At 42.7% G+C, this 25,227-nt stretch overlaps 1 protein-coding gene across 1 annotated transcript in view; it reads right to left on the bottom strand.

Moving 5' to 3' along the window:
* mtnr1ba (melatonin receptor type 1Ba) overlaps window positions 1–24,804 on the bottom strand; it is a 60,860-nt gene extending 36,056 nt beyond the window's left edge. The window contains exon 1 of the mRNA XM_060943361.1: window positions 24,426–24,804. Within this exon, the coding sequence (XP_060799344.1) occupies window positions 24,426–24,654 (229 nt within the window). The 5' untranslated portion in view covers window positions 24,655–24,804. The remainder of the gene's footprint in view (window positions 1–24,425) is intronic.
* Between the last annotated feature and the right edge of the window lie 423 nt (window positions 24,805–25,227).

Here is a 25,227-nt window from a genome sequence, read left to right on the forward strand (position 1 = left end):
GCCGCCTTTTAACACTACGGCTTAAAAACAGATTATCCTTCGGGGTATACAAACTTATTGAGCATGTAATCCCAGTCAGTAATTACTTTGTGCAACTGAACTGATCCAAGATCATGAATCTTATGAACACTGAAATAAGTGAGTCCATTCACCAGTTATCTGTCAGGGTTGTGGGTGAGGTGGAGCTGACGTCAGGTGAGAAGCGGAGTCCAGTCAGGGTGAACACAGAGACCAGCAACCATTCACAGGCATATTCATACCTACGGGCAATTTAGAGCAGCACATTGACCCAATCCGCATGTTTTTGGATTTTGGGAGGAAATTGGAGAACCTGGAGGAAACCCACCCAGGCATGAGGAGAACATGAAAATTCTGCACAAAAAGGCCCACATCGGCTGCGAGGTTCAAACTCAGAACCTTCTTACTGTGAGGCAGCAGTGCTAACCACCACACCACCATCTGACTACAGCCCAGCTGAGGTTTTAGGGTCTGTAAACACCTGACCGGATGTGCTTCATGAACATGCCTTTCCAAAACCATCCATCCATTATCTGTAGCCACTTATCTTGTGCAGGGTCGCAGGCAAGCTGGAGCCTATCCCAGCTGACTATGGGTGAGAGGCGGGGTACACCCTGGACAAGTTGCCAGATCATCACAGGGCCGACACATAGAGACAAACAACCATTCACACTCACGTTCACGCCTATAGTCAATTTAGAGCCACCAATTAGCCTAACCTGCATGCCTTTGGGGGAAACCGGAGCACCCGGAGGAAACCCATGCAGACACGCGGAGAACATGCAAACTCCACACAGAAAAGCCCCTGGGCTCGAACCCAGAACCTTCTTGTTGTGAGGCGACAGTACTAACCACTATACCACCATAACCATGAGCATTAATATGAATTTGCCATCCCCGTCCTTTGTGCTGGGCAGCACGGTGGTGTAGTGGTTAGCGATGTCGTCTCACAGCAAGAAGGTCCGGGTTTGAGCCCCGTGGTCGGCGAGGGCCTTTCTGAGCGGAGTTTGCATGTTCTCCCTGTGTCCGCGTGGGTTTCCTCCGGGTGCTCCGGTTTCCCCCACAGTCCAAAGACATGCAGGTTAGGTTAACTGGTGACTCTAAATTGAGCGTAGGTGTGAATGTGAGTGTGAATGGTTGTCTGTGTCTATGTGTCAGCCCTGTGATGACCTGGCGACTTGTCCAGGGTGTACCCCGCCTTTCACCCGTAGTCAGCTGGGATAGGCTCCAGCTTGCCTGCGACCCTGTAGAACAGGATAAAGCGGCTACAGATAATGAGATGAGATGAGATCCTTTGTGCTGTAACATTACAGTACACTAATGGCATTTAGCAGACACTCTTATCCAGAGCGATGTACAGTACAACACACCCAGAGCAGCCTGGGGAGCAGTCGGGGGTTAGATGCCTTGCTCAAGGGCACTTCAGCCATTCCTGCTGGTCCAGGGAATTGAACATTTTGGTTAGGCCCGTCACAATAACACATTTTTTTGGACGATATATTGTCTCAGAAATGATTGCGATAAACGATATTAATGTTGACACCTTTTCAAGACAATTTTATGCCACAAGCAAAATAATAATGATCATGCAAATACACCCTTTCAAAGAGGAATAAAAGTCAACTTATTCACTTCAACAGTGGAACGTAAAAAATATAAATAAATAACCTAACGAAATAAAACAACAATCAAACAAAACCACTCACAACAAAAACAATAAATAAAATACAATCTATGGCTCTTAAAAATTGCACTTAAGTACATATTAACTTGGCACAGGGTAATAAAGACATTCTTTTCTTCACAGGCAACATTCTGCCAATTCAGTTTCTCAAAGATTAGTACCCAGATCAACAACGTACAAAATAAGAACGTATTGCCAGCTGTCATTTGGATAAAAGTAACAACAATTAGAACGAGATAACATGTAGGCAAGGGCGTAGGTTTGGTATTAACATTGGTGGGGACAAAAACCCAATGCCAACCCCCAGTGGCGCCAACTTCAGGTCAATATTAGAGGGTCACAATATTTTGCTCCATTGTGTTCCACCAAAAGAGTCTCCATCATCTCTCCAAAGGCCAGACTTTTAAAATTTGAAGTTCAGAACTGTAGTAATTCATGAATAATACAATAATATGCAATTAATTTGATTAATTGCAAATCTTGCATGTGATGATTAACTCATTCTACCAGTTTGCAAATGTGTTTTACAAGCGAATAACGCACTGACTGTCGGGAGGGTGTATGTTCCTTTCCCTCATAAATGGAAGTAAAACACATATGGAGCCTTAAACACTGCGTTCCATGAGGCTGGCAGGGGGAGTCGGCTCTCTTCTGTAGGATCTTTAACTAGTTTTAGAATGCTAGTTTAAGCTGATATGTGATTGATCTAACGGTAAAACAGCACGAGGACTCGAGAACTTTTTTGACACGTTTAAAGGTTATAATTTTACTTGGCAACAGAATGTATCTGAATTCTGATTGGTTGTTGTTATATTATTGCCTTTTTGTTGTCTTCTTGAGCCCAGAGCAGAGAGGGGAGGGAGAGGAAGGAGGGACAGGGTTGTACAGAGAAAAGTTTTTAGCCGACCGCTTTCAAATGAACCGCCTCGAAAACCAATCAGTTCAGCATATGTATGTACTCGGTATGTGACGTTTTGAAAAGAGAGGCGGAGTAACCAAAAGTTTCTGATCAAGAAGGCGGAGGCTGTTCTGCTTATTACGTGAAAATGTTTTATTTGATTAAAAGGTGTCTGGGCCACTAACAATGTCCACATCACCATCAGGTTGTTGTTGTTTACATGCGTCATGTTACCCGAACTCGGTCAGGGCTCTGCAGGTCTTAACTGAAGCACTTCAAATTCAGGGTTAGCGGGCTGCTAAAGTTTGCAGGCGCTTCACAAGCAAGATTCTGTGCAATATTAGCCAACATTAGCACAGTTTGATATGATTGAATAATGTCTTTGTGACCTTAATGAACACCAGTTGTTGTCGGTATCAAGTCGGATTGTTATTTACATGCCACACAAACTTAGAAAACAGTCATATTCGTATGTTGTCGTTTTTACACACTGAATACGAACTGTTGTTAACTGATTAATTTTACGAGCTAATCTAACGTTACATTCCTCAAGGGCGGCACGGTGGTGTAGTGGTTAGCGCTGTCGCCTCACAGCAAGAAGGTCCTGGGTTCGAGCCCCGGGGCCGGCGAGGGCCTTTCTGTGCGGAGTTTGCATGTTCTCCCCATGTCCGCGTGTGTTTCCTCCGGGTGCTCCGGTTTCCCCCACAGTCCAAAGACATGCAGGTCAGGTTAACTGGTGACTCTAAATTGAGCGTAGGTGTGAATGTGAGTGTGAATGCTTGTCTGTGTCTATGTGTCAGCCCTGTGATGACCTGGCGACTTGTCCAGGGTGTACCCCGCCTTTCGCCCGTAGTCAGCTGGGATAGGCTCCAGCTTGCCTGCGACCCTGTAGAAGGATAAAGCGGCTAGAGATAATGAGATGAGATGAGACATTCCTCAAGGGCAGTTTGCTAGCTAGCAGCCGGTCACTGCACTGCAACCGCACTTGCTAATTGACATGGTAGCCAAACTTGCTTGCTGTTTTCGCGACCACGCCCCCACAGCGGATATTCATGAGCGAATTTTGTGTGGTTTTGCCCAGTGGAAACCTACAGTAACCATTTGTGTACCGCGCACGGAGCGTGATTTTTTTTCCCCTTCTTCAAATCAGAAATATTGGTAGGGACACGTCCATACCCAATTCTATGCCTATGGTCTGTACAACGGAGCAACGTGTTGTTGTCTTTTCCCCATTCAGTGGATCCCCTGGCTGGATAACTGTTGCATGCTGGGAGGCCCCGCCTCTGACAGAGGGCCGCGTGAGATGACAAAAAACAGCGCGGTGTTTTATTCAGTCAGTGGGTCAAGCTAATACTCTGGCAACTTCCTTATGGAGATGTACAGCACGTAAATGCCAAAATCGCAGTAAAAAAAATTACTGAGCTAATTTTAATTTACTGTACAATAAGTCGGCATATTGAATATCGCGACAGGCCTACTTTTAGTCCCAAAGCTACTTCTCTAACCATTAGGTCATAGCTTCCCCAGTCTTCCAGGAAGTCTTTCCACTAGATGTTGGACAAGAAGGTCTGGTGCGCAGTTGGTGTTCCAAACACACACAGGCTGAGTTTACACACTTGCGTCCTGTCTTTCCACGCATCTTAGGCCACACCAATTCGATTAGTTGGTTCTCGGAATCGCCGCTTGAAGAAAATGCAAAATGGAAAAAAAAAATCTAAATCAAACTCCCACCAACAGAAGAACATCGTGGCTGATGGTTCAAAATACTGAAGACTGCAGGTTTTCACGTGACGTTGAAAACCAATCAAATCGCCCCTTTCACTTTAGATAAAGACTTGTAGAAGAAACATGCCTGTGGAGGGGAATCCTGCAAAGCCTGGGTTTGTGATTGTTAGGATATTCAGTGAACAGAAGCGTAAAACCTTTGACAGGTGTGTTGAAATTCAAGAGGGGGGAAACTTTGCACAGTTGTACTCAAGATGCCATGAGCTTGTTACCCTGCGATGTGCCAACTTGGACAACAACTCTGTGGAGGTGGGTTTGATTTATATATTTCTTTGACTGATGTGAGGGGCAAACAAAAAATCATTTGAAGTATTTAGCGATCAGAAGTAGCCTACTCCTGGTTAAATCTTTTTTTCTGTGCATTGTAGATGTTCAATTGACTGTAATTCAATCGTTTATTTAGCCGATCTGTTTACTGGTTTGCCTGATAAAAGACGTGCAGCCAGAGCTAGCCCTGCTGACAAAGACAATACATGACACAAATTTACTGTAGGCCTACTGAGTTTATTCCCTTGTTCATTTTTTCTGCGTAGCATCCCTCTTGAGCAGGGCTGCCGACTGTTATGTAGTGAGCGTGAGACACGCGCGTATGACTGCCTTCTCATGCCCTCACGCAACACACAGGTTTTATACGGCTCTCAGTAATTTTACCATCAGAACATTTTTTAAATTTTATTTCGCTTGCTCGCTTCATATTTTTCCTGAAAAAAATCAGAGAACCAACTAATTAAATCGGTATGGCCTTACATTTCTTCACTCATATTTCCCATTTCCGTCATCCGATGTTATTATACAGTTTGAAAAATCTCATCTCATCTCATTATCTGTAGCCGCTTTATCCTTCTACAGGGTCGCAGGCAAGCTGGAGCCTATCCCAGCTGACTACGGGCGAAAGGCGGGGTACACCCTGGACAAGTCGCCAGGTCATCACAGGGCTGACACATAGACACAGACAACCATTCACACTCACATTCACACCTACGCTCAATTTAGAGTCACCAGTTAACCTAACCTGCATGTCTTTGGACTGTGGGGGAAACCGGAGCACCCGGAGGAAACCCACGCGGACACGGGGAGAACATGCAAACTCCACACAGAAAGGACCTCGCCGGCCCCAGGGCTCGAACCCAGGACCTTCTTGCTGTGAGGCGACAGTGCTAACCACTACACCACCGTGCCGCCCCAGTTTGAAAAATGGACGAGAAAAACAATCATTTGAAAGTCATCCAACACAGTAGTCTGTGGTCTGTCTTCAGTAGGAATGTCACGACATTATCATGCGAACAGAAATCATGATGCAAATTTATGACAATTTGAATCAAATATATAAAAAAATTGTGAGTATTATCAGGCTGCATAATCTTGTAGTTTTTCCTTCCTGTTTAATTGTGGGTGGTAAAAGAGAGCAACTGGACTTGCTTGAAGATTCTTGAAGATGTTTCACCTTTCATCCGAAAGGCTTCTTCAGTTCTGTCTGACTAGTACGGAGTATCAGGTATTTATCCTCTCATGGATGAAAAGCTCATCTAAGGTGTCGTTGAGTCATCCTGTTGGTGTGGGTCACTGGGGGCTGGATGTGAACAGCCTTAAGAGTCGTTAGGGCGATCAGTGGGTTGCCCGTTAAGATGATCAATGGAATGCTGATTCTCTCTGTCCTCCTGTGTGTCACTGAAAACAGCTGGGTTTTGGTGTGCATTCAGTTGTCTGGGAAGTGTGCCAAGGACTGCATTGTAGGTGGCTGATAAATGATGTCTTAGGCCCTGTCCACATGGCAACGGATTCAGGTGACTCCGATACAATTGCTTATCGTTTAGGCCTGGCGTCCACACAGCACCGGCGTTTTGGGTGCCCAAAACGCAATCTTTTTGAGAACGGGTTCCAGAGTGGAAAGATCTGGCAACGTTGCCGTTGTGAAGTCATCTGGATGAGTAGAATGGATTTGTTTACGATGACGTCACAACCACATGACTGTGAGTGCTTCACGCAGGGTAGAAGTGTAACGAACTCGATGCGAGTTGTCAACAAATCCTATAACTTGGTTCATGAAACGCGCTTACAAAATATTTTCACTGTGAATATTTATTGTGTAATGGTGCAAAGTGAGAGAGAGAGAGAGAGAGAGAGAGACTCTGCCCTTAGGGCAGAGTCAATCCCGCCAGCAAAAATCGGGAAAAAAAAGGAGCGATCTCACCTCTTCAGATGTCGGTTTAAGTCCTACAATACATTCCTCAAAAAGGGCGTAGAAGAGCAAATTAATCCATCAATGTGTAGCATTCAATTTATTCCGGACCATTAAAGACGCCGCCTTCCGCGTAGAATCATACGTCATCCTCGCCGCCACATTGGATAGGTCAAAGCAGAGAATAAAGATTCATGTGCTGCGTTTAACTGTACCAACAGGTTTACCGTCCAAACGAGATCATATGGGATTACCTTTCACAGGTGAGAAACAACAAATTAATCCATCAACGTGTAGCATTCAATTTATTCCGGACCATTAAAGACGCCGCCTTCCGCGTAGAATCATACGTCATCCTCGCCGCCATATTGGATAGGTCAAAGTGGAGAATAAAGATTAGCTGCGTTTAACTGTACCAACAGGTTTGCCGTCCAAACGAGATCACATGGGATTACCTTTCACAGGTGAGACTGGAAAAATACTTTTCATTGTATTTGGTCATTATAATGTAATTTTACGAACAGATTTTCCTGACTTTGTGGCTAATATGAAGTCTCGCGCATAATAGTTTATGCGCATGCGTCCTTACTTCTATTGTTCTGGTGTCTCCGAAGGGACCATCTTACAGCGCCCCTAGAGGTGTGGCATGTGTATTGCATCGTTTTCAGCAAGTTGCCATATGGACCTGATATTTTACTGATCGTTGCCCATTTGGACGCGATATATTTTTAAATAACATCTCGTTGCCATTGTCGTGTGGATGTAGCCTTAGACCCCCACCTCTGTTCAGTGATGGCCGTTCCAGGTTGACAAAAATGGCTTCTTTAACTCCTCACTCATACCAACGATCCTCTCTGGATGAAATGCGTACGCTGCAATCCTGAAATAAGTGTCTTTTGTTGTTAAGATGAAGGTAGACAGCAGAGTCCTGGCCTGAGGAACTGGCTCTCCTGTGTTGAGCCATGCGCCTGTGAAGCGGTTGTTTTGTTTCCCCAATATACGAGTCAGTGCATTCCTCACTGCACTGAATTGCATACACTACTTTGTCCTGTTTGTGCCTGGCTATTCTGTCCTTAGGGTGGACCAGTTTCTGTTTCAGGGTGTTACTGGGTCTGAAATGTACCGGAATGTTGTGTTTGTAGAAGATCCTCCTGAGTTTCTCAGATACGGTAGACCAGAAATGTAGGGAATGACAATGTTCTTGCATTTGTTCCTGTTATCCTCCTTGTCCGTTATGTTCCTTTTTCTGCTCTTGAAAAAAGCCCAGTTGGGATACCCACAGTTCTGAAGTGATTTCTTGATGTGATTCTGCTCCTTCTCTTTTCCCTCTACCGTTGTAGGGATGTTCTGAGCCCTGTGTTGCAAGGTCCTAATGACCCCCAATTTGTGCTCCAGTGGGTGGTGAGAGTCGAGGAGTAGGTACTGGTCTGTGTGTGTGGATTTCTGGTAGACCTCGATGCTAAGGCTTCTGTCTTGTCTAATGTGTACATCACAATCCAAGAAGGCTAGATTATTCCCACTGACGTCCTCCCGAGTGAAATTGATGTTGATATCCACTGCATTTATGTGCTTAGAGAAGGCTTCCACTTCATGGGTTTTGACTTTAACCCATGTGTCATCCACATATCTGAACCAGTGGCTGGGAGCAACTCCTGAAAAAGTGGTCAAAGCTTTATGTTCCACTTCCTCCATGTAAAGATTGGCCACAATAGGGGACACTGGTGAGCCCATGGCGCATCCATGCTTCTGTCTGTAGAAACTTTCATTAAACTGAAAATAAGTGGTAGTCAGGCAGAGGTCAAGCAGGGTGCAAATCTGGTCCGTGGTGAGGTTCGTTCTATCCAGTAAGGTGTTGTCTTGAAGGAGTCGTTTTCTAACAGATTTGACTGCTTCTGTGGTGGGAATGCAGGTGAAAAGAGAAGTGACATCATAAGAAACCATGGTTTCATCTAAGTCTAGTTTGAGGTCTGCAACTTTAGTCGCAAAATCTTGGGAGTTTTTGACGTGATGTAGCATATTCCCAACAATAGGAGCCAGGATGGTGGCTAGGTGTTTGGCAATGTTATAGGTGACCGAGTTTATACTGCTGATGATAGGTCTGAGTGGAGCTCCTTCCTTGTGAATCTTGGGGAGTCCGTATATGAGAGGAACGGCTTCCCCAGGGTACAATCTGTAGTACAGAGATCGGTTGATGGCTTGGTCCTTTTCTAGTTGTTGCAGGCAGCTAACAACTTTCTTTTTGTAACAACTGGTGGGGTCCCGCCTTAAGGTTTCATAGCTGGTTGTGTCGCTGAGGAGAATGGTCATCTTTGCGTGGTAGTCCGCTGTGTTTAGCACCACTGTGAGTCTCCCTTTGTCAGCAGGAAGGATGGTGATGTTCCAATCTCTTTGAAGCAATGTAAGAGCCCTCCTTTCTTGGCTGGTGAGGTTGGAGGGGGGTGCTTTTGCACTGGACAGAGCAGCTGATATCTTCAGTCTAAGTTGTTCTGCCTCTGTGTTGGTCAGATTGTTGTTTCTGATGGCTGACTCTGTGGCTGTGATGAGATCTACCACTGGTATCCGCTCTGGTGAAACTGCAAAGTTAAGTCCCTTGGATAAAACATCTTTCTCTGGTTGGGTGAGTACCCTGTTGGATAAGTTCTTCACCCATTTCTCTTCTATGTCTGGTTGTGTAGCCTGGTCAGATTTCTTCCTCCAAGTCAGCACTTCTGTCTTCCTGGAGGAGGTGGTTTTAGACAGCAATGTTTGAAATTTGCACATCTGTCGTTCCTTGCCTTTGGTATGTTGTGAAATCTGTACCTTCTCTGCGAAATCAGAGACTCGTTCCAAAACTTCACTGGGAAGAAGTACTGTCAACTCTTCAAACATCAGTTCAGTCTTGTTCTGGAGAGCATCGATGGTGAAATGTACTTGTCTCACTCTCTCGTTGAGAAGTTGCTTCTGGGCTTTCTGGAGGATTATTTCAGCTCTGTGTCCTTTGACTGTTGAATGCAGGCGTAGGCTAGTGGGGATAATGTTGGATTGTCGGCATCTCAGGTTGAAACACAGGTGGTTTCTGTAGTCTACCAGTTTTCTGGAAGTCCTCTCATACTCCTGCACCAGTTGAAGGGTTCTCATCCCAAAGTGCATAGAAACATGTCTGTGAAGATTCTCAGTCATCCAGGTCATAGTAACTGTTGGTGGTAAAAGAGAGCAACTGGACTTGCTTGAAGATTCTTGAAGATGTTTCACCTCATATATGGACTCCCCAAGATTCACAAGGAAGGAGCTCCACTCAGACCTATCATCAGCAGTATAAACTCGGTCACCTATAACAGGGGTCCCCAACCTTTTCAGCCCCAAGGACCGGTTTGGTTCTCATTTTTTCCCCAGTGGACCGGGGGGCGCAGGGGCACATATGTTCGCATGCACATACTTTTACAAATGAGGATAGTCAGCAGGATACAATATGTGGGGGTGGGTGTATGTATTCACAAGTGACTAAGGTTGGTATGTTCCAACCATTGGGGGTCTTGGGGGGGGGGATACATGATCATTTATTATTAGGGGAAAATTTTGGTGATATTCCATATGGTGTTGTGCATGCATATTAAAAAATAACCATTTCAGCCATGAACAGTAGGTAACAAACTCTTGAAAAAGAACATGAACTTGAACAAGTGAAAATTGAACTATGAACAGGAAGTAAACGCGAAACAACATGCACAACACAATATGTACTGTACAAATTAATACAACGAATTAATAAATTTAGCCCGCGTTGAGGCCAAAATGCAATTTATTTTAATGGTTGCCCTGTGCTTGTTTCCCTGCAACAAGAAGATTCCATCTGGGGGTGATGGAAGACAGTGACACTCTTAATGTGTTTGAAATGTCCAATCGATTGCGCAGTTTTGTTTTGGTCACGGTCATTGCAGAAAACCCGGCCTCGCATAGGTATGTGGTTGGAAAAGGAAGCAATGTTTTGAGCGCTTTTGCGGCTATTTCCGGGTATTCCGCTTTGGCTTTGATCCAAAATGCAGGTAAAGAGGTTTGCTCGAACATAGTCTTAAGACCACCGTCATTTGCTAGTTCGAGAAGCTGTGCTTCCTCCTGAATGGGCAGGTGATTGGGGATGCTGGCAAATGGGTTGCAGATCCACTCATTCTTTTGACGCGGATCCGTGGAGGCTGGGAAGTACCGTTCGAATTCTTTCGACAGCGCAACAAGGTGATCGCGAATCAGCTCCGACAGAGCTGGCGCTGCCTCAGTCTCTCCCAATATCCCCACTAATGTATGAAACATATCAAACACACCCCTGCCTACTCGACGTCCCCACTGAGCCAGCTTTGCTTTAAATGCAGCAACTTTATCTGCCACTTTAAAGACCGTTGTCATCCTCCCCTGGAGTGGCAGGTTGAGCTCATTAAGCAAGCTGAAAATGTCACAGAGGTACGCGAGTTTTGACACCCAATGGCCATCACTAAAATGCGCGGCCAACTCAGATTTTTTTTTTGCCAGAAATTTCTGCAGAGGCTCTCGCAACTCAAACACTCTGGCCAGTGATCTCCCCCTTGACAGCCATCTGACCTCTGCGTGCAAGAGAAAGCGTTTGTGCTCTGCATCCATTTCTTCGCAGAGCTATTCAAATAACCGAGTGTTGAGTGCGTGTGCTTTGATGTGGTTGACAATTTTAACTACATCATTTAGTACAGCATTCAACTCAGGTGACAATTTACGGCTGGCCAGCATTTCTCTGTGAATGGCACAGTGTGTGTGTTCGCAGTCAGGTGCAACCTCTCTGAGCCTCGCAGCGAAACCGGACAGCCGCCCAGTCATCGCTGCAGCCCCATCAGTACAAACGCCGATGCAGAAGGACCAGTCTAACTTCCCGGACACATAACCATCCAAAGCTCGAAATAATTCTGCACCTGTGGTGTTTGTTGGGAGTGACAGTACACACAACAAATCCTCCTGCACATCCTCCTCAAAAATGTACCGCACAAAAACAAGCAGAATTGCCCGGTTTTCCACATCAGTGGACTCATCAACCTGAATCGCAAACCACGGTGACCCTCTTACCCTCTCCAACAACTGTGTCTCAATATCCTCCGCTATGTCATCAATCCACCTATGGACATTACTGGCCGAAAGAGGTACCGCGCCTATCTTTTTTGCTGCTGCCTCCCCAAAGACTTCATTGCACATGTCTTTTGCACATGGCAGAATTAGCTCTTCCCCAATAGTGAAAGGTTTCTTGCATTTAGCAATTCGATTAGCCACTAAGTATGAGGCTTTTAGCGCAGCCACATTCACAGATGCAGTTGTCTTGAGCATGAGCTTTTGTGAATCTTGTTCACGTATTTTACGCTCAAAGAATTCAAGGGGTTTGTGTTTAAGTGTCGGATGTTTGGATTCTAGGTGTCGAATGAGCTTGGATGGCTTCATAGCCTCATTCGACAACTTATCGCCACATACCACACACAAGGGATTTGGTGCATGCGAGTCACCGGTCTGTGCAAACCCATATTTAAGATATGACTCGTCATATTTGCGAGTGAAAGATCCCTTCTTTTTCTTTGACGTTTCTGGTTCACCAGTATCATCAGTGGGCCTTTTTTCGCCCCTACCCACACCAAAGAAATTTGCTAACGACGTCTGCTTTTTGTTCATTTTAGCTAACATGTAGCACTGACTGTACAGTACCGCTGACCATGAACTGAGCTGAACTGAGACTGCGCTGCGGGTTAAGTAGCCTACGTGTTGAGGGGCAGGACAGACAGACAGTCATCATGATTGAAAAAAAAAAAGCTGTTTAATATGCTGCTATGGGCCACCTATGCAATCTGTGCAGTCTCCACGTAGACGTTTGACATCTAAACGGGTGTGATGAGCGCATTTCTGTTTTTTTTTCCCCTCGCATTTTTTTCGTGTCAAGGCCCTGTTTGGAATGTCTCGCGGACCGGTACCGGTCCACGGACCGGTGTTTGGGGACCACCGACCTATAACATTGCCAAACACCTAGCCACCATCCTGGCTCCTATTGTTGGGAATACGCTACATCACGTCAAAAACTCCCAAGATTTTGCTACAAAAGTTGCAGACCTCAAACTAGACTTAGATGAAACCATGGTTTCTTACAATGTCACTTCTCTTTTCACCTGCATTCCCACAACAGAAGCAGTCGAATCTGTTAGAAAATGACTCCTTCAAGACAACACCTTACTGGATAGAACGAACCTCACCATGGACCAGATTTGCGCCCTGCTTGACCTCTGCCTGACTACCACTTATTTCCAGTTTAATGAAAGTTTCTACAGACAGAAGCATGGATGCGCCATGGGCTCAGCGGTGTCCCCTATTGTGGCCAATCTTTACATGGAGGAAGTGGAACATAAAGCTTTGACCACTTTTTCAGGAGTTGCTCCCAGCCACTGGTTCAGATATGTGGATGACACATGGATTAAAATCAAAACCCATGAAGTGGAAGCCTTCTCTAAGCACATAAATGCAGTGGATATCAACATCAATTTCACTCGGGAGGACGTCAGTGGGAATAATCTAGCCTTCTTGGATTGTGATGTACACATTAGACAAGACAGAAGCCTTAGCATCGAGGTCTACCGGAAATCCACACACACAGACCAGTACCTACTCCTCGACTCTCACCACCCACTGGAGCACAAATTGGGGGTCATTAGGACCTTGCAACACAGGGCTCAGAACATCCCTACAACGGTAGAGGGAAAAGAGAAGGAGCAGAATCACATCAAGAAAGCACTTCAGAACTGCGGGTATCCCAACTGGGCTTTTTTCAAGAGCAGAAAAAGGAACATAACGGACAAGGAGGATGACAGGAACAAATTCAAGAACATTGTCATTCCCTACATTTCTGGTCTATCTGAGAAGCTCAGGAGGATCTTCTACAAACACAACATTCCGGTACATTTCAGACCCAGTAACACCCCGAAGCAGAAACTGGTCCACCCTAAGGAGAGAATAGCCAGACACAAACAGGACAACGTAGTGTATGCAATTCAGTGCAGTGAGGAATGCACGGACTCGTATATTGGAGAAACAAAACAACCGCTTCACAGGAGTATGGCTCAACACAGGAGAGCCAGTTCCTCAGGCCAGGACTCTGCTGTCTACCTTCATCTTAACAACAAAGGACACTCATTTCAGGATTGCAACGTACGCATTTTAGCCAGAGAGGATCGTTGGTATGAGCGAGGAGTTAAAGAAGCCATTTTTGTCAACCTGGAACGGCCATCACTGAACAGAGGTGGGGGTCTAAGACATCATTTATCAGCCACCTACAATGCAGTCCTTGGCACACTTCCCAGACAACTGAATGCACACCAAAACCCAGCTGTTTTCAGTGACTCACAGGAGGACAGAGAGAATCAGCATTCCATTGATCACCTTAACGGGCAATCCATTGATCGCCCTAACTACTCTCGAGGCTGTTCACATCCAGCCCCCAGTGACCCACACCAACAGGATGACTCAACAACACCTTAGATGAGCATTTCATCCATGAGAGGATAAATACCTGATACTCCGTACTAGTCAGACAGAACTGAAGAAGCCTTTCGGATGAGAGGTGAAAGGTCTTCAAGAATCTTCATGCAAGTCCAGTTGCTCTCTTTTACCACCCACAGTTACTATGACCTGGATGACTGAGAATCTTCGCAGACATCTTCCTGTTTAATGTATTGTTTATACAGCAGAAGGTACAATAACATACAGTAGCAGGAATACACATTACTTCACTGTAGCCGGAAGTAACACAGCTCAAATGCTGCAAAAATAGGTAAAACACAGATCTAAAATGGGAAAAAGCTGTTGTGTGATTGACTGTACGAACAGATTTATCAAGAAGCAAATAGAGGGAGTACAGATGTGCGTAAAAGTTTGTTAAGAAAAGGTGTATTTGTTATGAACATCCTTCATTTGTGTGGCTACTACCTCAAACAGGCGAAGAGAAGTGAGGCAGGAGCCACGATGTCATTGTGTTGTACAACCCCGATTCTAAAAAAGTTGGGACAAAGTACAAATTGTAAATAAAAACGGAATGCAATAATTTACCAATCTCAAAAACTGATATTGTATTCACAATAGAACATAGACAACATATCAAATGTCGAAAGTGAGACATTTTGAAATTTCATGCCAAATATTGGCTCATTTGAAATTTCATGACAGCAACACATCTCAAAAAAAGTTGGGACAGGGGCAATAAGAGGCTGGAAAAGTTAAAGGTACAAAAAAGGAACAGCTGGAGGACCAAACTGCAACTCATTAGGTCAATTGGCAATAGGTCATTAACATGACTGGGTATAAAAAGAGCATCTTGGAGCGTCAGCGGCTCTCAGAAGTAAAGATGGGAAGAGGATCACCAATCCCCCTAATTCTGCACCGACAAATAGTGGAGCAATATCAGAAAGGAGTTCGACAGTGTAAAATTGCAAAGAGTTTGAACATATCATCATCTACAGTGCATAATATCATCAAAAGATTCAGAGACTCTAGAAGAATCTCTGTGCGTAAGGGTCAAGGCCGTAAAACCATACTGGGTACCCGTGATCTTCGGGCCCTTAGACGGCACTGCATCACATACAGGCATGCTTCTGTATTGGAAATCACTAAATGGGCTCAGGAATATTTCCAGAGAACATTATCTGTGAACACAATTCACCATGCCAACCACCGTTGCCAGCTAAAACTCTATAGTTCAAAGAAGAAGCCGTATCTAAACATGATCCAGAAGCGCAGACGTCTTCTCTGGGCCAAGGCTCATTTAAAATGGACTGTGGCAAAGTGGAAAACTGTTCTGTGGTCAGACAAATCAAAATTTGAAGTTCTTTATGGAAATCAGGGACGCCGTGTCATTCGGACTAAAGAGGAGAAGGACGACCCAAGTTGTTATCAGCGCTCAGTTCAGAAGCCTGCATCTCTGATGGTATGGGGTTGCATTAGTGCGTGTGGCATGGGCAGCTTACACATCTGGAAAGACACCATCAATGCTGAAAGGTATATCCAGGTTCTAGAGCAACATATGCTCCCATCCAGATGACGTCTCTTTCAGGGAAGACCTTGCATTTTCCAACATGACAATGCCAAACCACATACTGCATCAATTACAGCATCACGGCTGCGTAGAAGAAGGGTCCGGGTACTGAACTGGCCAGCCTGCAGTCCAGATCTTTCACCCATAGAAAACATTTGGCGCATCATAAAACGGAAGATACGACAAAAAAGACCTAAGACAGTTGAGCAACTAGAATCCTACATTAGACAAGAATGGGTTAACATTCCTATCCCTAAACTTGAGCAACTTGTCTCCTCAGTCCCCAGACGTTTACAGACTGTTGTAAAGAGAAAAGGGGATGTCTCACAGTGGGAAACATGGCCTTGTCCCAACTTTTTTGAGATGTGTTGTTGTCATGAAATTTAAAATCACCTAATTTTTCTCTTTAAATGATACATTTTCTCAGTTTAAACATTTGATATGTCATCTATGTTCTATTCTGAATAAAATATGGAATTTTGAAACTTCCACATCATTGCATTCTGTTTTTATTTACAATTTGTATTTTGTCCCAACTTTTTTGGAATTGGGGTTCTAAGAATGTAAGAATGAGTGGAACAATAGCGCACTGCGCATACACATTACAATCGCAGAAAACTGCGAATCGTGAACTCGTGATACGAACAGTTGATCTCGTGTTATCAAAGGTACACAAGAACGAGTGGCAAAGCCACGATGTCATCATGTTGTACGAATGTAAGAATGAGTGTAACAATAGCGAAACTTCGTAACCAATCAGCACTTATCCTGATCGAGTTCAATGACCCGTTCTACTTCTTGATAAACTTCGGAACCGATCAGAACCAGAAATGAAATAAGAGAAACCTCGTTATAACTTCGTAATATTGGAAGATAATCGGCAGATAAAAAGATAAACGAGATTCACCTCGTGGTTCGCCAAGGCTACTGATTCGATATCGAGTGAGTGGTGTTTATTTTCAGAAAATGTACCTTTTGATTATCACAGCTTTTGTTTGGTCCTTCTGAAAGGTCAAATGAAAGGTTTTGTAAGGTTTTTGGCAGATAGATTGAGAAGCCGATATGAAACTTCTGCTTTTCGCTTTAATTTTTTTTTTATTTTAGAGTCTTTACACTACACTTGCGAAACCCAGTGTGCTCGTTCATACTAAATAATGCTTATAAAACAATTCATGAACAAGTGCTTTCTTACTATTTTGAAAATATAGTTCACAGCATTGGATTTTGAATAAAAAACACAGTAAACACAATACTCCAAGCCCTGATGCTGCTCACAGCTTGGTGATGCTTGTAAGAGATGAGGCAAGTATCACTGATAAAGTGTATATATGCGATATTTACTGTATGGACATGGGATCAGAAAACAGTTTTATTTATAAGCAGCAGCCACAGACACATAGGGTACTTATTTTTAATAAAAGGAATATTTTGGTCAATAGGCTGATTATTAGATTTTGCTCCAACCTTTACAAATGTGGTTAAATAATTATTGTTGGTTATTAAAAAAATTAAACAAAAAGGGATATTTAAGTTGATAAAGAGCATGAATATAAATGTTGCTTCTTTTGGAATAAAATTTTCTTCATTTAATGTTTTTTCAAAAATATTGCGGGAAAATCATGATATTTTTTCCACCACAGTGACCTGACAATTACTTGCGGACTATAATTGATTTTATTCAGATATTCTCGCTTGCTATTTTTATGGAAAATTTATTGTATTATTCGAGTTATTTTTATTGCCCATTATGTAGCTGTAGATGTTTTCTTAATAAGGCATGAGAAAACTGTTCTGCTTTTTTCAACTGTACTGTATGTTTTTAGGATGAATTATGATTTTTTCTTAATGAGGTAAATTTCATCATTTTCTCTCTCTCGCTCTCAACATTCACATTATTTTTATTCAAAATGCCACCTGATCCTATCCATAATTCAACCACGTTCTACCCACTTGATTTTGCTCCTAATTCCTAATAAACTTTACACACATTTCGTCCCCATTTTAATCCATGATGCTTGACTACATTCATAATCATAGCAAGCTGGGGAAAAAAATTCTCTCGTTTTCAATTTGTATTGGACGTTGACTGCTCTGAGAAGGTCTTACAGAAAAAAAGGCTACTAAAGTACCTTTCCCGAGGTGGTACCCTTATGTTTTGTATCGTTATCATGCACTTTTCATACAGAAAGTGGTTAATATTTTACCTTTAAAATGAAGCATATAAATGGACCATAATTAGTTTTCAGAGTAAAGCTTTCAAGGTACTCAACATGCACCATTCTTTCTACTTGAAATGTGCACTGCAGGTATAAACACGACAAGGAATGGTACAGTTTAGCAACCTTTTTTTTCCCTGAGCATGTATCCTCTTTCATATTTGTCCAAAATAAAGGATGCTGTCCTGACGCTATGTTCAAACTAAGACAGATTTGATCTCGGTGGCCTTCTCTCAAATCCAGGGTGTTAATTAATTAATTAATTAATTAATTAATTAATTAATTAGTAACATGCACTTACATTTGTGGTCAGAAGTTTACATACAGTGACAGGAATGTCATCTTGGATATGAATGTCATGGCAATATTTGGGCCTTCAGTCATTTCTCTGAACTGTTCTTTTTCTGTGGCAGAATGATTGTACAGCATACAGCTTTAATTAAAAAAAAAAAAACACTAGAATTTGGTGCACAAGTTTTAATTTTCTTTGGGTTTTCTGAAATCAACACAGGGTCAAAATTATACATACGGCACACCTAATATTTGGGTAAAATGTCTCTTTCCAAGATTCACCTTGACCAAACATTTTTGTTTACCATGAACAAGCTTCTGGCAGAATTCTGGTTGGATATTTCATGACTCTTCATGGTAAAATTGGTAGAGTTCAATTAATTTTTTTTCTTGGCATGGACTCGACTTATAAGCACGATCCATATATTTTCAATAAGGTTAAAGTCAGGACTTATTTTAAGCTTAATATTAGTCTGCTTTATCCTCCACAACCAGCTCTGATGTGTGTTTGGGTTCATTGTCCTGTTGAAACTCCCAAGTCGTGTTCAAGTTTCTGATGGTTTATGCTGAAGAATTCTGAAGTAGTCCTCCTTCTTCATTATTCCATCCACTTTGTGCAATGAACCAGTTCCACTGGCAGCAAAATAGCCCCAAAGCATGATGATTCTACCACCACCACCAGCTGATACTGTGTCCCTCTGTACATGGTGGTCATTGTGGCCAAACAACTCAATCTTTATCTCATCTGACCATACAGCTTTCCTCCAGAAGGCTTTTTCTTTATCTGTGTGGTCAGCTTCAAACTTTAGTTAAGCTTGAAGGTGCCAATTTTGGAGCAGGGGGTTATTTCTTGGATAGCAGTCTCTTAGTCCATGGTGATCTGAACTGTAGATAGTGATCCATCAGCTTCCAGTTCATGGCAGGGCTGTGCCATGGTGGTTCCCAGGTTGTTCCTGACCATCCGAACCAATTTCCTTTCAGCTGAGGGTGACAGTTTGGGTTTTCTTGAAGCAAAGTGGCTTGGCAAATTGACGACACCTCACAATAACTTGGAAACAGTTATTTGAACTGATCTTGGAATTTGCAGTTGTTTAGAAATGGCTCCAAGAGACATTCCAGAGTTGTGCATATCTGCAATCCTCTTTCTCAGATCTGCACTGAGCTCCTTGGACTTTCCCATTTTACTGTGTGTTGCTCAATCCAATGAGTGCTGTAAACAAACCCTTTTTATGAAGGCACAGAGAAGCTACCAGCTGTAGTCAATCATGATCACTAACAGGAAGTTAAGAGACCTCGGCCTTGGCAAGATAAGAGACATTTTGGAAGTTTCTGCACCTCTGAATTAATAATCTAAGCGAGCATACTGTATGTACATTTTTGACCCTGTATGTATAATTTTGACCCTGTGTTGATTTCAGAAAACCCAAAGAAAATTAAAACTTGTGCACCAAATTCTAGTGTTTTTTTTAAATTAAAGCTGTATGCTGTACAATCATTCTGCCACAGAAAAAGAACAGTTCAGAGAAATGACTGAAAGCCCAAAGATTGCCATGACGTTCAAATCCAAGATGACATTCATGTCGCTGTATGTAAACTTCTGACCACAACTGTATATTAAAGAAAGGGTGACTTAAAATGGATTTACTTTTCAAATAAGTGTTGCATATTCATAAACTACTTCAATACAGTAACGGGTGCATGCATAACAATGAATATCAATATCTTAAATATACACTCACCGGCCACTTTATTAACACCCATCCACCTGCTCTTCCCTTGACATCAAATCATACAGATACAAAATCAAGAGCATCAGCTAATTAATGTTCACTTCAAACATCAGAATGGGAAAAACTGCGATCTCAAAGTGTGACTTTCTTTCACTGTGGCATGGGTGTTGGTTTGAGCCAGATGGAGTGGTTTGAGTATTTCAGAAACTGCTGATCTCCTGGGGTTTTCACACACAACAGTCTCTAGAGTTTACACAGACAGAATGGTGCGAAAAACAAAAAACACTGAGTGAGTGAGTGAGTGAGTGAGTGAGCGAAAGTTCTGAGGGTGGAAACAAACGCCTTGTTGAAAAGAGAGCTCAGAGGAAAATGGACAGATTGAACAGTTTGAGCTGCCAGGAAGGAACTCATAGTAACTCGTATAATCACTCTTTACAACCGTGGTGAGCAGAAAAGCATCTCCGCGTGCAACAACAGAACAACACATTGGGTTCCAGTCCTGCAGCCAAGAACAGGGATCTTAGAATCAACAACAAATTCCTATTAAAGTGGCCGCTGAGTGTATATGTGTAATAATAATAATAATAATTTTTGTATTAGAGCAGTGGCTACAATTATTGACAGTCCTTAATTATCGACACTTTTTCAGATTTACCAATTAAAAACAATTTTACAAAGATGAGTTATATTTTGGTTCGAGGAATGACAGTTATTATTGGTTAATTAATCAATCGGAAGACCCACCTCACCCTTTGATCTTGTCGTCTGATGACACAGTTCGTTACACAAGATGGAATTTTTTCATCACGATCAGCAATTTTTCGGAAAACCTGGACATTATCATTGCAGGTAAACATGGTGGAAAGATCATGGAGATGTTTTTACTGATCAAATTCACTCATATTTCATGATCTCCTTGTCGAAACCTACTTTGTTTCTTACTCTTTCATTTGTCAGTCGCCATTTTGTATCTAAACACGCGTTTGAGAAGTCACGTGAGGTGTCAATAATAGTGATCACTTTCATCGGTGTCCACCATTATCGACACGCTGTGGAATTAAGGGACATTTACAACTGTTATGGATCGATCTGTGTGTAACATTGCTGAAGTCGATGAAGTACTTTAAAAAAAATAAATAAAAGGGCTGGGATTTATAATAATTTTTTTTCTGATTCATAACAGAATGGAATGTTTATAGAGTATTTGGAATCCGATTAAAATAAATAGAATTAGACCAGAATTAAATTCCTAGCATATAAAAAAATTACACGCTTGAAATATTCAGATTTTTCTATTCCATTCAGAAAACTTTTTTTTTTTGCAGTTTGTTGTAAATATCGACCACATATTACAATATCAGTAGACATTTTATATTTTGGTTTGAGGAATGAGATGTGACCTTTGACCTGGATGTTCATGTGGTTACAATCTCAATTCCCTGTAGACGTTTATTGGTAAACTACAAAACTAGAAATTAATACAAACAACAAGGATTTATGAACAAAATGCGATCTAGGAAAATACTGAGAAAGTGGAACAAAAAGATTTTCTGACGCAGGTTAAACATTATCAGTTCATTTGTTTACAAACATTAGAATTACTTCCTCGTTTACATAAACACTGACATCCATATATTTATATTGTATAGTAATGGTTAGCACTGTCGCCTCACAGCAAAAAGGTCCTGGGTTCGAGCCCAGCAGCTGGTGACGGCCTTTCTGTGTAGAGTTTCCATGTTCTCCCCGTGTCTGCATGGGTTTCCCTGACAGTCCAAAGGCATGCTGGTTAGGCTAACTAGTGGCTCTACTGCAAATTGACCGTAGGTGTGGATGGTTATGTATGTCAGTCCTGTGATGATCTGGCGACTTGTCCAGGGTGTACCCCGTCTCTCATATATAGTCAGCTGGGATAGGATCCAGCTTGCCTGCGACCCTGTAGGACAGGATAAGCGGCTACAGATAATGGATGGATATTAGGGTTGTTTTACAATCGGGGTAAAAAGTTTGAGTCACAAAATTTAAAATTCAAATAAAAAAACTATCAAATCTGCACTTTTGGAAAATAATACACATATGAACATAGGCATGTGTAATAGTTTGTATTATAACAAGATTAAGTGTAGCTTTAAGCAGGGCTGGGAGAAACAAATGAAGTGATTCTCGGAGAGGACATTTTTTTTTGACAATTCAGAATCCGCTACTTCCATAGTGCTTTTAAATATAAGGCTGTAAGCTTTGTGTTAGTTGTCTCTAATATTTATGTCTCAATATCATGACCACATTTTTGGATGAAAATAATCATTTTAGATATGTTATTTTATATTGAAAAATTAGCTGTCTCGGAGAGGACTTTTTTTTTGACACAATTACATACTAATTTATCAAAATAGTCTGAAAACTTACTGGCATTCAACATTAAAACTTAACTATGTTTCCAATGATATGGAACCAAATATTTGTTTTATGGTATAAAGAATGATTTAAGTGCATCCCTTTTGGAGCTACCTGTGGTCAAAAAAGCACTTTTTCTAAATGACACAAGTAATTTTGCTAAATATGACATATATTGCCATACATTCACCAAAAATAACGTTATCACCAAAATATTTTTTTTTTTGCATGGTAAATAGAGCTATCACAGGGCTACAATAAACAACCAAGTTTAGAGTAGAGTGGGGGAAAAAGCCCCCGTGGGGTAATACGCCTCCGGCCTGTTTTACCCAAAATAACCACCAGATGGCGCAAAGTTACATTTCTATTGTTGCTATGGACTGGCTTGACAATGGGGATATACAAATATCCACTGTGGATCGCATATCAGCAACGCGGGGAGAGAGATCAAATTTCATGGTAAGTGATATAATTTTCAGATATCAGTAAAACTGTATTTAGATAGCTGCTATTTCGTCAGATATCACAGCTATGTATGTGGTATGAGTAGACAAGTCAGTACGTTAAAAAAAATACATTAGATATAAAAAGTTGAATCACATTTTGAAAGTAAGACCCTTTTTTGTAAAAGTGTAGTCTGTGGGGTAAAACGCCCCCTTAATGGCGGGGTAAATGGCCCCCAGGGGGCATTGTTTCCTTTTATCATAATTACTGTATTTCATACATTTCTGAATAGCAGATACATAGTTTTTAAATAACATCTCGCTTACCTGGTTGAGTAAAGCAAGTAATTTGAACTTAATATTAAAAAAATATTAATATTAGGATTATTTATTGATGCACTTGTTCTTTGTTAATTCATGTTCAATCCACACAAAATTATATTGAAATTAAAATGCGAAATATAATAAAATAATGCATCTATTCATTAATTCAGGGATATTTTCTTGTTTCTTTCACATTATAGGCTTAAGTAAACACTTTTGCTATACAAACAGCTTTTTTTGAGTGAGGGGGCCTATTGCCCCACCTCAGGGGGCCTTTTACCCCACTGGGGGGGTAAAAGGCCCCCTTGGCACAATGTTTGTTTTTGTTAAAAAAAAAAAAAAATTAAGTATTAACTTTAGGCAAACTTTAGGTGGCATTATTGTTCATGTCACTGTTGTCAAAAACTATGATAAAACTAAACACATGGTTCATTTCAACTTGGAGAAAAACTGAATTTTCCTTAAGGGGGGCTTTTTCCCCCACTCTACTCTATTTAGTCAAGCCTTTTGATATTGAAGATAGTAAGTGTTAAATGTGATTTTTAGCTCGCGTACCCTGATTGTAAAACAACCCATAAGTCTTTGTTAAATTAATACCACATACCGATTTTTTTTTTAAATACATAATCATCTGGAGGGCGGCACGGTGGTGTAGTGGTTAGCGCTGTCGCCTCACAGCAAGAAGGTCCTGGGTTCGAGCCCCGTGGCCGGCGAGGGCCTTTCTGTGCGGAGTTTGCATGTTCTCCGCGTGGGTTTCCTCCGGGTGCTCTGGTTTCCCCCACAGTCCAAAGACATGCAGGTTAGGTTAACTGGTGACTCTAAATTGACCGTAGGTGTGAATGTGAGTGTGAATGGTTGTCTGTGTCTATGTGTCAGCCCTGTGATGACCTGGCGACTTGTCCAGGGTGTACCCCGCCTTTCGCCCGTAGTCAGCTGGGATAGGCTCCAGCTTGCCTGCGACCCTGTAGAAGGATAAAGCGGCTACAGATAATGAGATGAGATGAGATGAGATGAGATAATCATCTGGGTGTCGATAATTGTGGACAAAGGTGTCGATAATTGTAGAACAGTGTCACGTGATCAGGAATCAACTCTTCCCCCCCTTGAAGTTTGAGCAATTATTCATGCACAATTTACATATTGAAAATCTTTTTTACTTTTGCAACGGCCAAAAGATCGTTAAGGTGTCGATAATTGTAGCCGCCGCTCTAAAATTATGTATCATTATTTTCATGACGCGCAAAAGCTGCAACAGTGCGCGTGCCAGTTTCGTCCGATGTTGCCCTGGCGCGTGAAGGAAACCACTGCGCACGAGACGCGCGGCTTATCATCAAAGCAATGACGCGCAAAAACGCGCGCACACACCTGTGCCTGATGTCAATGCACAGACAAACGCGCGTGCTCACGCACTCACCTGCGTTCCTCAGTTTGCGGTTCCTGAGCACGGACACGATGACCAGTGTGTTTCCCAACACGTCCCCCACGCTCGTGAAGATCAACACGCTCGAGAGCACAGCCACTTGCCATGTCGGTCCAGGTCGCGAGCCACCGCCGCCGCCGCTTCCGGCCAACACCTCGGTGGCCCACGAGCGACCCTGCAGCACATCTGTCCGGTTCCTGATGAGGGAAACATCTCCGGGCATGTCGGAAAACTCTGTTCATTCAGACGCGCGCGCTCTCCGCCATGCCTCCACACGCACGCGCGCGCGCTTCAAATACACCAAGCCGACCCCGTTACATTTCTTCAAGTTTCAAGCTCGCGCTCTTCTCGCAGGCCTGTATCTCGCGCGCTCGAGCCGCTCCCCGAGTGACTCGCGCGCTCATCCAGATCCCATTCACTGACAAGCGTCGACGCTCCGCCCCTTTTCGTCGTTTCTCATTTGCATACAGAATTGCGCTTCTGTTACCGATGGACGTAGGAGAGGTGAGCGCGCGCGCGCGCGCACGTGTTGCGATTAATATTGCCTTGCGAAAGCTGCAGCTCTCTTGTTGCACTCACACTCACTCACTCACACTCTGCTCCGACTGCTTTGTATGAAAAGACATGAGCACTGCGTCCCACAAATAAATGTGCATATATAAATAAATGAAATCTCATCTCATCTCATTATCTGTAGCCGCTTTATCCTGTTCTACAGGGTCGTGGGCGAGCTGGAGCCTATCCCAGCTGACTACGGGCGAAAGGCGGGGTACACCCTGGACAAGTTGCCAGGTCA

Source organism: Neoarius graeffei, chromosome 16, assembly GCF_027579695.1.
Source record: "Neoarius graeffei isolate fNeoGra1 chromosome 16, fNeoGra1.pri, whole genome shotgun sequence".
NCBI lineage: Eukaryota > Metazoa > Chordata > Actinopteri > Siluriformes > Ariidae > Neoarius > Neoarius graeffei.